The sequence below is a fragment of the Corvus cornix genome, chromosome 1A, assembly GCF_000738735.6.
Source record: "Corvus cornix cornix isolate S_Up_H32 chromosome 1A, ASM73873v5, whole genome shotgun sequence".
In the NCBI taxonomy this organism is placed as follows: domain Eukaryota; kingdom Metazoa; phylum Chordata; class Aves; order Passeriformes; family Corvidae; genus Corvus; species Corvus cornix.
Genome location: NC_047057.1, coordinates 7690364 through 7702966, shown reverse-complemented (window position 1 = coordinate 7702966; position 12603 = coordinate 7690364). Strand labels below are relative to the sequence as shown.

The 12603-nt window shown below is 38.2% G+C and overlaps 1 protein-coding gene across 1 annotated transcript in view; it reads right to left on the bottom strand.

Annotated features, from left to right (window-relative positions):
* The window catches only part of SEMA3D (semaphorin 3D), a 76947-nt gene extending 64767 nt beyond the window's left edge, over positions 1-12180 (bottom strand). Inside the window, exons 1-2 of the mRNA XM_039570416.1 lie at positions 12177-12180; positions 11642-11823 (exon numbers count right to left, since the gene is read on the bottom strand). Of these exons, the coding sequence (XP_039426350.1) occupies positions 11642-11823; positions 12177-12180 (186 nt within the window). The remainder of the gene's footprint in view (positions 1-11641; positions 11824-12176) is intronic.
* Between the last annotated feature and the right edge of the window lie 423 nt (positions 12181-12603).

The following is a 12603-nucleotide window of genomic DNA, read 5'->3' as shown; positions in this document are numbered from 1 at the left end:
GGTTTTGATGTACATAAATCCAGATGACAAAATACTATCAGTTACTGTAATCCAAATTGTGTCAGTGAAGAAATGTCAATGAACAACAGTTCAGGTTCTGCCTCACTGATTTCAATTAAGCAGTCAAAACTGGATATGATTGAGTACATCTGATTCTATTAAATTTAAAATAGAAGCTAAATACAGATTCTTCTTGAATCCCCGTCGTGTTAAATACGGGTATTTTGTACTTCTAATTTTGACAAGAAAAAGCAATTGTTATTTCTCATGACTAGTAATAAAAACACAAAAAATCACACTACTTTTTAAGCAAATATTGATTAGTAAATTGCCTGAAGTCCCAGGCACCAGTCAGCAGGTCATTAGCAGTCACAAATGCTTTAGTCTCCAGTCATGCTTTACAAAATCTTAAATAGCAAATGTATAGGAATGAAGAATTATAATATGCATTACAAATAAAAACATCATCAAGGAAGGATGCACAACTCAATGGCACGCAAGAGGAGTTGACTGCTGTCATATTCCCCTTCACCCAGCTGTTGGCACCTTATAGGATGTGGCTTTACAAACACAGGCTCAGTCCCACATGGGTAAGGAAAGAAAAAAGCAAGTGGCCTCCCTCAAGTACCTTTATCACTTTCCAAAACCTACAGTCACTGTTTCTCTCAATCTGGAAACAGTCTGGATTTTACTTCTTTCTCTTTCCTTCCCAGTGAAAATGGATGTATTGGATTTCTGCAAGGAAATTAATTTCCTCTCAAGTGAACTCAGTTACCTTTCTGATAAAAACCTCTTAGCAGAGACAATGTAGTTTAAGTTACTTAAACCTTAACCCTCTGCAACAATATTTACATGGAGTCAGAGATAAGACAGTGTAACAGCATTGCAGCACTGGAGCACAAATTTCCTTTCCCAGAGCATTTTCTCATAAAGATCTGATCAAAGCACCCAGGTTTGAAAATGCAATCAGCCATCTCAGGGGTGTGTGGATGGCACAGAGCACAGTGCCAGGAAGCACACAGGAAAGTACTGGAAACATCATGAAGGGCTGAAGGTAGGTCCAGTCTGGTCTCCACTGCAACACAGATAAGTTTAAGAAGAAAAGCTGATGAAAAGCTACCAGTGAAGAAAAGCTGATGAAAAGGAACAGATAGAGGAATGTAAGATCATGGATCTCCAAATACATTTGGCCATGGAGATCTGTCTAAGCTGAGATCTGATCCTCAGTTTTCTTGTACATAAACTTTATGCCCAAGATCTCTGAATCAGTTACAGGAAAGCCTCGAGGTCTTCAAGGGGTTTGGGAGATTTTTGGCCAAAGTTTAGTTATCCAATGAGGTAGACAAGATGTGCCTTTGTAGGCTTTTGAAAATGCCCAGCTGTCCTTGCCAACTACACAGACGAACTGGAGGAGTTAAAAACAGAGACATCTGCTTCAAGGCTTCAGAAGTGTTAATGGACTTGACTTACCCTCAATTCTTCTACAGATTCCTTCATGGGAATCAGTGTTTGTCCTACAAGGCTGAAATACACACATCCCCCCTTCTATGATAATTGACCACAGACAATTATTATTAAAAAAATCAATTGTTTTACTCTCTAGTTACTCAACAGCCTCAGTATTTAGCATTACATAAGGCCACATTAGACAATGAAAAGTGAAGCTAAGTGATCTAACTTGAAAATCAATTTGCAATTATATATAGGGGAGTAAAAGTGATATTTATTAGCTTACCATATGAGAAATGAGAGATTCCCAGAAACTGTCAGTTCTAAATTGTAATAGATCAAGAAAATTGCATAATTTGATGAGTTGCATCATGAAAATTGCATAAAATAATGAGTTGATGTGCTGAGAAAAAAAGCATGAACTTCATTTTTTTATTACAGGACATGCTGTGTAACAGTGCCACAAGTCTGGTTCCCTCAAACACTGGCACAAGCAACACTATACATGTGTACTGACTTTTCTGTAGGGGGTGAAATTAAATTTTACCATTATATTTTATTCCAATGTGTTACTTAGTTTCACAATATGCCAAAAAAGTAAGACTGGAGGCTCCTGTAGTTTCTTTCAGATTTAAAATCATTGAGCTTGTAAATGGTTTGAAGCTTTGAAGTTGGTCATTTTTTTCTTTTTTTTTTTTCTATTTATATGTTTTATTCACAATGGTAACATCTTATTAACAAATTCTCTTTTATTCCCAAATTTCTCAATAAGTAAAAACCTCAAGGAATGGAAAAAAAAACCCAGATAGCCAGGCCCTATATACTAAAGGTGACAATGACATTGACTTGTAAAGTTATAATCATTTTGTGTTACCATCAGTACAAATTATATATTTAAAATACTTTATAGTTGTATGTATCTGAAATGTCTGGAGAAATCTTAGAATAGCTAAGTGGAGTTACTGGATTTAAGGCAAGAATGCAACTAGTTGGAATATGTGAACTATATACTTAAATAGGATTCTTTTCTTTTCTTAATCTTCAGTTTATTTTCCTTTTAAAATAACCATATCAAAATTCCAAAAGTCAGCTACTGTCATGATTTCCAGATTTTATCTTCTACTGCCCAATTAAAAGAAAAAAAACAATCTTACCATTACTTTTAAATCATTCTTCAAATATTTTCTTAAATTTAGGAATGGGAAAGAAATTAAATTCTCCTAATAAATGAAAGTTAATAAGCTCTTTTCTATCAGAGAGAAAGGAAACCTCCCAGGAGTACAAAATTAAGCAGTACATAAGTGTAGGACAAATAAGGTATCACTTCAAAGGGTAGCTGGAAATTGATTTCTGATTAAAACAAAACATTTAAAACCACAAAGGTCTTTTCCAGATCAGGAGCAGTAAATTTCTAAAAGTAACATTTTCCCTTCCTCTAAATATGCATTTTTACTATAAGAAAGGAATGAAAAAGGAAGTAACTTTTTAAAATACATTATTTATATATAAATAAATTGATATGTGGATGCTATATATATATATGTATATATATATATATAAATAATATCTGGATCCAACATTAAGAGCCAAATTTCAGCTGCCATCTGTCATGAATTAATGATACTGGTATTTTACTCATTTTTATGTATGCATCTTTCTCTATCAGATTTTGTTCCTAGCCTAATGCTTACGATTATAAATCTTTAGGAGAAGGGGTGCTCAAAAATAAAACAGTGAAATCTGATTACAAAAAAAATGTGTGAAAGTACAGCTTTTTCAAGAATCACTTCGAATTAGGCTACTAAATCTAGGATGGTGCAGGACTTTATAAAATGAGTGGAAAATGCTATATATTGTCACAATACAGAAGAGGAAGATCACAAGCTATCTAAACAATTTAAAAGCCCACTGGTCTTTTTTCATCTGTTTCTAAGGTTTCAAAACAAGTTTTTAGTTAGGGAAGAAATAAGACAAGTTTCCAATGAAAATGGAGTGTGGTAGAGAAGACAATATAATTTGGTAAACAGCCATTATCCCGCTCAGTATTGTACTTTTCTTTAATAACCTAGCTGAATTACATTAAGGTGGTAGAGCTGCTCTTCGTCAGGGCTCCATTTAAGTATTCACTACATTGTCACATGGAAACTGATTAGCTCAGCTGCCAAAAACAGGCATTAGTACAAGAAAAAAAAATGGTCTGATAAGTAAAGAACTTGAGGTACAAAGTTACTCATGAGGTTCCTCAAGAAAAAATGTCGGAGCTCATCCTATTTCATGCACCCGTCAGTAGCTTTGGTAAAATCCCAGAACTCTCCAACAACCCCTGCAGATGACACGAAGTTGGGAAGCATCACTAAAACAAAAGAAGTTAAATTATGCAGGAATAATCAATCAAAGGGCTCTGAAGACCAGAATTATAAACAGCCAGAGGAAATGGGTATAAACTGCTAATAAATAAATATAAATAATAGATTGTAGATTTTAACAAAAATCCAATCTGAAACATCGGAGTAGTAACAAGGATCTGTTCCACAGCAACAACATTCCTAAAGAAGTTGCATGAAGTATCCCAAAAGGCCACTTACAACAGCTTTGGACTGGGTTATGAGAGGAATAACTGCTCCATGAGGTAGCTGATGCTGATAGCAGGGAGTGAGACCAATTGACCAACGTGACTCCTTCCAGTTTCACGTCCCCAAGATAGCCACGCTCACGCCAGCAGCAAGCACTTGAGTGTGCCATTGAGGCTGTCGGCTTTCAGCAGCCCTGGGGCTTTCACTGGAGCCTCTCCCATGCCTGATGCTTCAGCACTTCTCTATCAGTGCAGCCTCTGGAACAGGACACCCCAAAGTGCTTTACTAGTGGTGCATGGAGCACCAGCAGGGCGTGTCCCTACCAGCAGTGAAGGACATCAGCTAATCAGCATGTCTCAAAACACTCACACACTGAATTTGAGGCCTATGAAGAAAGGGATTGCTCCCTTCCTATTTAAAAGGAGTAAGAGGTGCTAGAAGTACTAAGATGAAAATACATTGATTTTAAACAGCTGCTTGATGCAGCAAGAGAAAGCCAGCTTTCTTCCCTTGTTTTATTCTGAGGACTAGATATTCATCATATTGATGCTTGAGGGAAGGTATGCAATAAAATTACAGCTTTCTGGGCATCAAAATGTCTTATTAAGGCTTTGTGAAGCATGTACACTGTAATTCAGAAGCTTAGGCTCATCACTGGTATGGGTAAATTCCCCATACGACAGTCCCAACTGCAGTTCCCAAAGCCAGATTGAGTTGTAAACCGTTTGTCACACTGGGATATGCAATATATTCCCCCTTACAAACTCTTCTCCATGAAAAACTACCCCCCTGTGTGAAAAAAAAAGGATTCATGACTCAGCTCAATGGGACCATAAAACGAGTACAGTAAAGAGGGCAACATGATCCAAACAGACTGAAGTAAACCAGGAGACAGTCTAATCCTGGCTTTGTTATTGTCTTACTATATGTGACAGTCAGGTCTCAATTTTCCCAGCAGTAAAATGACAATAATGTGACTTCCTTTTTTTAATTTTTTTTTCTTGATTTTCTGAAGAACTTTGTAATTCATAGCTCAAAAATTAAAAACAAAGAAAACCAGTAAGAGCAAGGAGCACTGAGCAAACACACGACAGTGATCCAATAAGAATGTCACCCTGATGCATAAGACAGTATCATGAATGTCATGCCCCAATGCCATAAGAGTGGGTGTTCATGGACTGCATCTTGAGAACTAGGACATTTGTCACTGCTGTATACTGACCCCAGGTCACTTCACTAAAAATTACTGCAAGCCCTAAAAATTTACTGAATTTCCCAGAAAACACTGGAAAGAATTTAATGCATTCTCAGTATCATTTTGTGGAAAACAGAGAGTGTTACAATTACCACAGAATCACAGAATATTCTGAGTTGGAAGGGACCCACAAGGATCATTGAGTCCAACTCTTAAATGAATGGCCTGTACAGGGACTGAACCCATGACCTTGACATTATTAGCACCATGCTCTAAACAACTGCGCTAATTAAGGAGAAAATGATCTGATTTTAGCGCACCATATTGGTATACCAGTTGTTCTCTAAATACCTCACATCTGCTGCATCAATGTGTGCAGTATGGAAGTCCACAGCTTGGGGAACTGGACAGATTTTTCTCATATACAAATCCCAACAGGAAGGTTACCCCGAGTAGGTCTTGTAACCGACTCCCACTGTAATAGCTGTACTCTGGAATTCAGTATTTTAAAGTCATCAGCAAACAAAGGAAGCTGATACATTTGAATTCCTCATTTGAATTTCTCCCTGTATTTGAAAACTAACCAGGCTGTCTTTAGAGATTTTCATCTAGCTTTCTTTACAGCAGTTTCATCAAGGTTCAGCTAACTCTCAGAAATACTTAAGAGATTGTTAAAAGCCAAGAATTTATCCTTAAATCTTGTTTATATCTTGCCACAGACCTTCACCTGTGGTATCATTATGTGTACCTGCAATACACATCTAGGAAATTAACTGACCAGAAATTCCACCTCCAATTATTTCATAGTAACAGAAAATTGGATCTCTGAAAGATATAATCTGATATAACAGGAAGGGGGAAAGAGAGAATATGAGGCTTGTTCCAAAGTGATTTACAACACAGCAGGAATGCCAGTGTCAGAGTATGGCATTCTTTATTTTCATGATGCCATTGAACTGAGTAAAATGCACTGGAAGTCAGAGGGAAATAAAAGTTGTGTATTTGGATGACGCCATTCACGAACTTTTGGTAGCTTAAATTTGGCAGGTGGCTGTTAGACTGAAACCTCATATTAGAACCAAATGGGATTTAATATTGCATCTGTCTGGGACAAAGCTACATCTCCACATGCCCCAGTACTCCTCTTAAACTGTGATCTCCAACGCAACTTAAGTAGCAGCCAATACTTCCAGCCTCAAGGGTTTTCTGAAAAGTGCATTTTCACGTGTATATGAGCACATGTGAAAGCTTAAAGAAAATAGACCAGATGCTGATTTCATTTACAATGGATTAAATCTTGAAAGGCTTCAGTGCTTCTACACTTCATTTTCCACAGCGTAACCACAGCAAACTTCTGACTACTGCCTCTTTCTCCTAAAAGGAAACTGTACACCAGGATTTTTAGGGTAAATGGCATTGCTCCTGACATGTTTATCACTTCAGACTAAAAACAAACCCTACCTTTGAAAACGCCAATGACCAATATGAGCAAATGTTTTCAGAGAGCAGGATACTGGCCATTCTTTATAGCTAAACACACGGGTAAAATAGAAAAATGACAGCGGATGTTTATGGAAACATAATTTACAGCAACAATGCAAAAGGAAATAACAGAGACACTCTCTTCCACCTAGGACTGTGGTAATGCTGGATTCATATTGCTTTCTTCACGTCTTGCTCCATCTGTTGTTTTGTGTCTGTAAACACTTTTCAAAAGCTTTCACTTTGTCTACACAGGTGCCTAAATTTAAGTCTGCCAAACAACTTTATAGAGTAAATAGCTCAGTGGTAAGACCCCTTCAAGGGCTAGTAAGCACAAAGATATCACCTCTGCCTCTGGAAGTCCCTAACCCAAAGTTTCACTGCCTTTATCCTAGATTATCTCAGTCCTCATGTCCCACTTTCGTAAGTTTAAATATCTCCAGTGGTTTCCACATGACTCTTTGGCCTTCAATTATGTTTCCTGGCAAACTTTTTCTTCTGACAGGTCAAGAAAGCTTCACTCTCAGGCTGTCTGCAGTTTTGCTGACAGGCAGGAGGCTAACTTCCTTTGAGTTATAGAATAAGCCACACATATTTTTTAGGAAGGACCAATCTTGGTATTACTGTGTTTCAAGGCTGCAATAAACACCTCAAACTCTGTACATATTCCTGAGGCTCAGGCCTGATGGCAAGAACCAAAGCCTCCCTTCAGTACTGGCTAAATTCCCACTGGGTTCATTCCTAATTGAGACCACGCTTATACAGACTGACAGAAAGTTTCTCAGAGCAATGAATGTAAAATTCTGCTCCTGTATCTTGAGGGTGCTATTTTACATAAATATGCATATGTATTTGCATATATGTTCCCCCTCCTGCAGAGGTGGGTGGGTCACACTGCAAACAGTGCATAATGATAACAGTGCTGAAATACAAGCTCACTTTAACTGTTGGAAAGCACAGCAGTTATAGAAAAAATTATGTGCAGCTATTTCATAAGCATTTACCCAGCAGATAAATACATATTTATGCATATGTATATTTTTCCCTGTGAAATACAGATAATAGTCAGTACAAAAGGGCTTTCAAGGATGTCACAAGACAGCTGCACATGCCAGAAAAATAGTAGCAACTACAAACTGAGGATGCTCCAAGCAATGATGATTTGTGACCCTGAGCCAGTGCACACTGGGACAGATGAAAACAACTTGTTCCAAAGCTGCTACTGGGGATCTGACATGTTTATCTATTTGGCCCACATGGGGCTGTGTCTTCTAGCACTGACAGCTCCTGCAGGTTGGCAGCTTTTCAAAAGCTTGTCAGGCCTTGATAGCATTCCTATTCCTGTGGAGCTGGGCGGGTCGCGCTGCAGATCACACCGTGATAATCGCGCTGACATGTAACCCCGCGCGCACTGTTAGCACAGCCACAGAAAGGGGCACCATTGCTTTGCAGCTATTTACCCACTGTTTACCCAGCTGACAACATTTTGTATTTCATATTTATTTAGCACAAGGAGTAAAATAGAAAAGGCTTTACGCAAACTCACGAGAAACTTCGATGTACTGACGTAATGTTTCCAGCAGGATCCCAGAGGTTGGGGTTCCTATAGAATTTCTTCGTCAGCTTTCCAGCCTCTCATGCTGTTAAAACATCTCTCTGTTTTACACTGCATTTCTGGTGGTAATGGCACAGAGGCCTTCAGCAGAACTACTTTCTTTTGCTGACCATCTTTATTTTACTCACAGGAAGAAATCACAATTTTTCCAGTTTGCAAATAGCTTGCAGAATTTGTCAGGGATGTGAGGATCTTTCAGAAAAAGACTATGGCACTTAATAATGCCATTCCTGCAATAGGAGCTAATGGCTTCTGTACGGGAAAACTTCAGAGAAAATACATCCCTGCTACAGAAAGATGATTATCCATTGCTATATTTTATATATTTATTGACTATAATCACTTTCACTTTCTGCATTCGTCTGTCATTCTGGAGGACTTGCTTATTACACTGTGGTACTTACTGTTGTTTTATAATGAGGTTTACAAGCATTGGAAACCGGACAGATTTTTTTTCAAGCTGCCAGCTAAGGAAGTTTTCAACCTATTACACAATAAATTGAATAAAAACTACAATGATTTAAGAAATTGTGACTCTAGCAGAACTACTGATTTATTTCATCAGGAAAAATACAGCAGGAAATAAAGCTATAACTTAATATATATAAGTCAAATTAACTAATTTAGGTAAATTAATAGGTTTTAAAAAGGAAGTTATTAAATTATATATATGTATACATTAGAAAAGGGAGCAGGTTACAATGCTTTGGATCCTTCTTTGCCAGAATGTCTTAATATAGAGCATTAGACTCTAAAATGTAATCTTGCCAAGTAATTATATCCACACATGAGAACAAATTGTTTGGGATCCTGACTTAGCTTTTGGAGATATCAGTAGCTCATAACAAAACAAATATCTGAAACTGAGAGCTTTATTAAAGTAAGATGAATCTACCCAGCACAGAGCATTCTAATGTTCATATTCAGCTTTGTTTTAAAGAACAGAAACCCCAAACTATGCACAATCTTGCACTGCAGTCTCAAAGTTGTTATACCTCTCTCGCCCCATCAGCGTGCTTTTAACACTCCTTCCTCAAAGTCATTAATAAACACATCATTTATAGGTGGAAACTTAATATTCTAATCAATTTCTACTCATTTTAGTAGCTGTATTAAGCAGATTATTTTTTCCAGATGACTCGTACTCCAGAGGAGTACAAAGGACACACTTCAGACCCTTGTAGTCCCAACATGTGTGGTTTCCTCACACTGGGAAGGCCTGGAAGTGAGCCGCCTGGCCCAGCGCCAACCCAAACCACGGTCAGTCTAAACACAGCACCGGCAAATGCTACTTTCTGACACTTCACTGCTACTGTAGAGTATCCTTTAGCATCCTCCTCAGGGGCTGAGATTTATACACAGCTCCTCACGCAACTTCCTTCATCTCATCCCTTCCCTCCACTGCAAGATTCTACCAGCCAAGCACAGTGGAATTAAAGAGAAACACTCACGTGACATTGTCTTGTGTTACCTGGGCATTTATGCAAGAAGATACATTTATAAAGTTATTGAATGCCCATGGAGACCTGGGAAATCAGCACACCAGGATGCTCTGCAAGGCTTCTCAGTCAGTTCTACCCATTTAAATATATTTTGCCTCAGTGCTTTTTTGTGAAAAGTTAAATATTATCTGAATAGTTAAACTATTAGTTTACCACTAAAAGAAGTATTTGAACCTGCACACATATTTAGTCCAGATATGCAAGTGGTTAGGAATTTTATTCCCTCCTTTCTGGTTACCACAGATAGGTAAGCATGCATTCTCTATTCATCTTAGGAAATGCAAATTTTCTTTCCAATACAAAGTGAGTTTTTTCTCTACAACATCTATACCAAATGGCACTGTCTGACTGCACATTAGTTCTCCTGGCTCCATCGGTGTTCTGCTCTTCTTGGAAAGCACAAGGTCCATAATGAACAGCGGTGGTTTGGCCAAAGGGAAAATGTCACCAGCTTGGACTGAGGGGTGGCTCATGCAGAGTGCTGCCACCTCCAGAAAGGTCTGGGCTCAGAAAGCCCCACTGAACATAATGGGAGGTGACAGCACTCAGCATCTCTCAGGAGGCAAGCAGAAGCCCACAGAAACAGAAGTCTGCTTTTCACACAAACAAAATTTGTCTTCTACAGAAAGCTTACACCAAAAATCAATTTGTAGTCTGAAAATTTGCAATTATGAGTAGTGCTGTTATTAATGCAATATCCTGGGAGGGGTAGTGGATTTTGAGTCAATTATTGAGCTGACAGAAGCAAGGTAAGTGCTTGATAAAGCATGCCAGGAAGAAATTTCCTGAAATACCCAGAATCTGAGTTTTACAAAAACTGGCATGTGCAGCATTGCTGAAGTCCAGATAAGGAACAAGATATTCAGACTGGTACTGTATCTCTTCTATACAATGACAGCAAGTGTTGCTCTCAAACATGAGGGCAAAATAGTCTCTTGTTCCACCTGTTCAGCTCCTGCCTGCAATCACATTAATTCAGGGTCAGTTACCTCTTCAGAGCTGGCAGCAGTACGTAGTAATTTAAAACCACCCTCTGGTGCCTAAAGAAAATACCAAACACAGCTGAGAATTCAAATTTTCTTCATATCTGGGAGAAGCAGGAAACCAGTTTTCATGTGTTCCTATTGCAAGGATCTGGTTTTCACTCATAGCAGTCAACTGTGCTTCCAAAGCTTCAGTTCACCATGTCTGCTAGAAATATTGAAGGCTAAATTGTCATCTTATTATCTCAAGTTAACACATTGTCACTGGGCACAGGCAAGGGACTACAGCAGATCCCAGTGGAAGCTTTTCCTAAAACTAGTAATTCTAGATATTAACCAAAATGTTAAAATTGCCACTTACATTTTACTATGATTTAAACCATCATAATTGCCTCTGCTCTGTTCAGTATTAGAGTAAAGTAATCCCAGGGATGCCAGGAAGCAATGAAAGAGCTGTCTTCAGTTATTTCCTTCCAAATGCTTTTAAATGAGGAGGGTAACCATGACCAGAGGAATTGAGAAGTGAACACTCTGAGCTGCATTTTTCCTGTCTGCTGATATTTTGATGCTATTTTCATGCACTGCAGGGCTCTTCCGCACAGCTGATCTCTTGCAGGTCATCAGTCACAAAGGAGATCATACAGCACAAGAAACTCAATTGATTAAAGATAATCTGTATAACTATGGGAGGTGAGATTATCAAATCTTGGTAAATTTCATTGCACAACGAATCTGCAGTTACCCAGAGAAGAAATAAATAAATAAAAACACAAAGCCAACCAAACAGAAAGAACTTAACAAAATTTAACTTAGGAAATAAACTCCATGGAAAAGGAACTGACCTTTTTTACATTTTTGTTTACATCAACCAAGTTGAGCAGGAAGATGTGGTCCTTTGCCCCAACTAGTAGCCGGCCCCTCTCCTCATCTAGCAGCAAGGTTCGAAAATCAAGCCCCTCTGTTGAGCCCAGGAATGGGATGCAGCTGTTTGAAAGCAGCAAGTCTGTGGGAAAACGAAGAAAATCTTTATAATCAAAATGTTTATATATGACTCATCAGTGTCTTTTATAAATATATGCAACCAGCATGGAGTGTACCAGGGAAATAAGTGCAGTCTTGGAGCATGTCTTTCCAGAGTCATAATACAATTCCTGTTAACTTCGGGTTTCTCTGGGGTTTTTCTTACTTCCAAATTGGGTAATATTTACTTTCACAAAATACTTTTCTATATTAAATTTTCTTAATAAATTATCTGTATGGCATAAAGGAATGAGAAATTCAACAGAAATTAGAAACCAAGAAAGACATATCTTTGCAAAATGTGTGCTATATCTTTCCTTCATTCTAAGAAAACTAATTCTATTTACATCACCATACTCATGGATACACATGATCAAGGATCAATACCTCACCGTATTTGGTGCTCCAGATATAAAGCAGCAAAGAAGGTCAATGCCAGCCAAGAATAATTAGGAGCAGGAAACAGTGGGTAGGAATATTTGAAGATCATCCAGTTCAACTCCCTCACTATGAGGAGGAACGTCTTTCACTAGATCAGCTCGCTCAAAGTCCCACCTAACACAGCCTTGAACACTTCCAGGGATGGGGCATCTGCAACTTCTCTGGGCAGCCTGTTTCTCACCATTCTCATCATAAAAAATGTCTTTCTTATATCCAGTTTCTATCCACTCTCTTGTAGTTTAAAACTATTGCCCCTTGTCCTGTCACTAAAGGCTTTGGTTAAAAAGTCCTTCCACATCTTTTTTACAAGCCCCTTTTATATATTGAAAAGCTGCAATAAGGT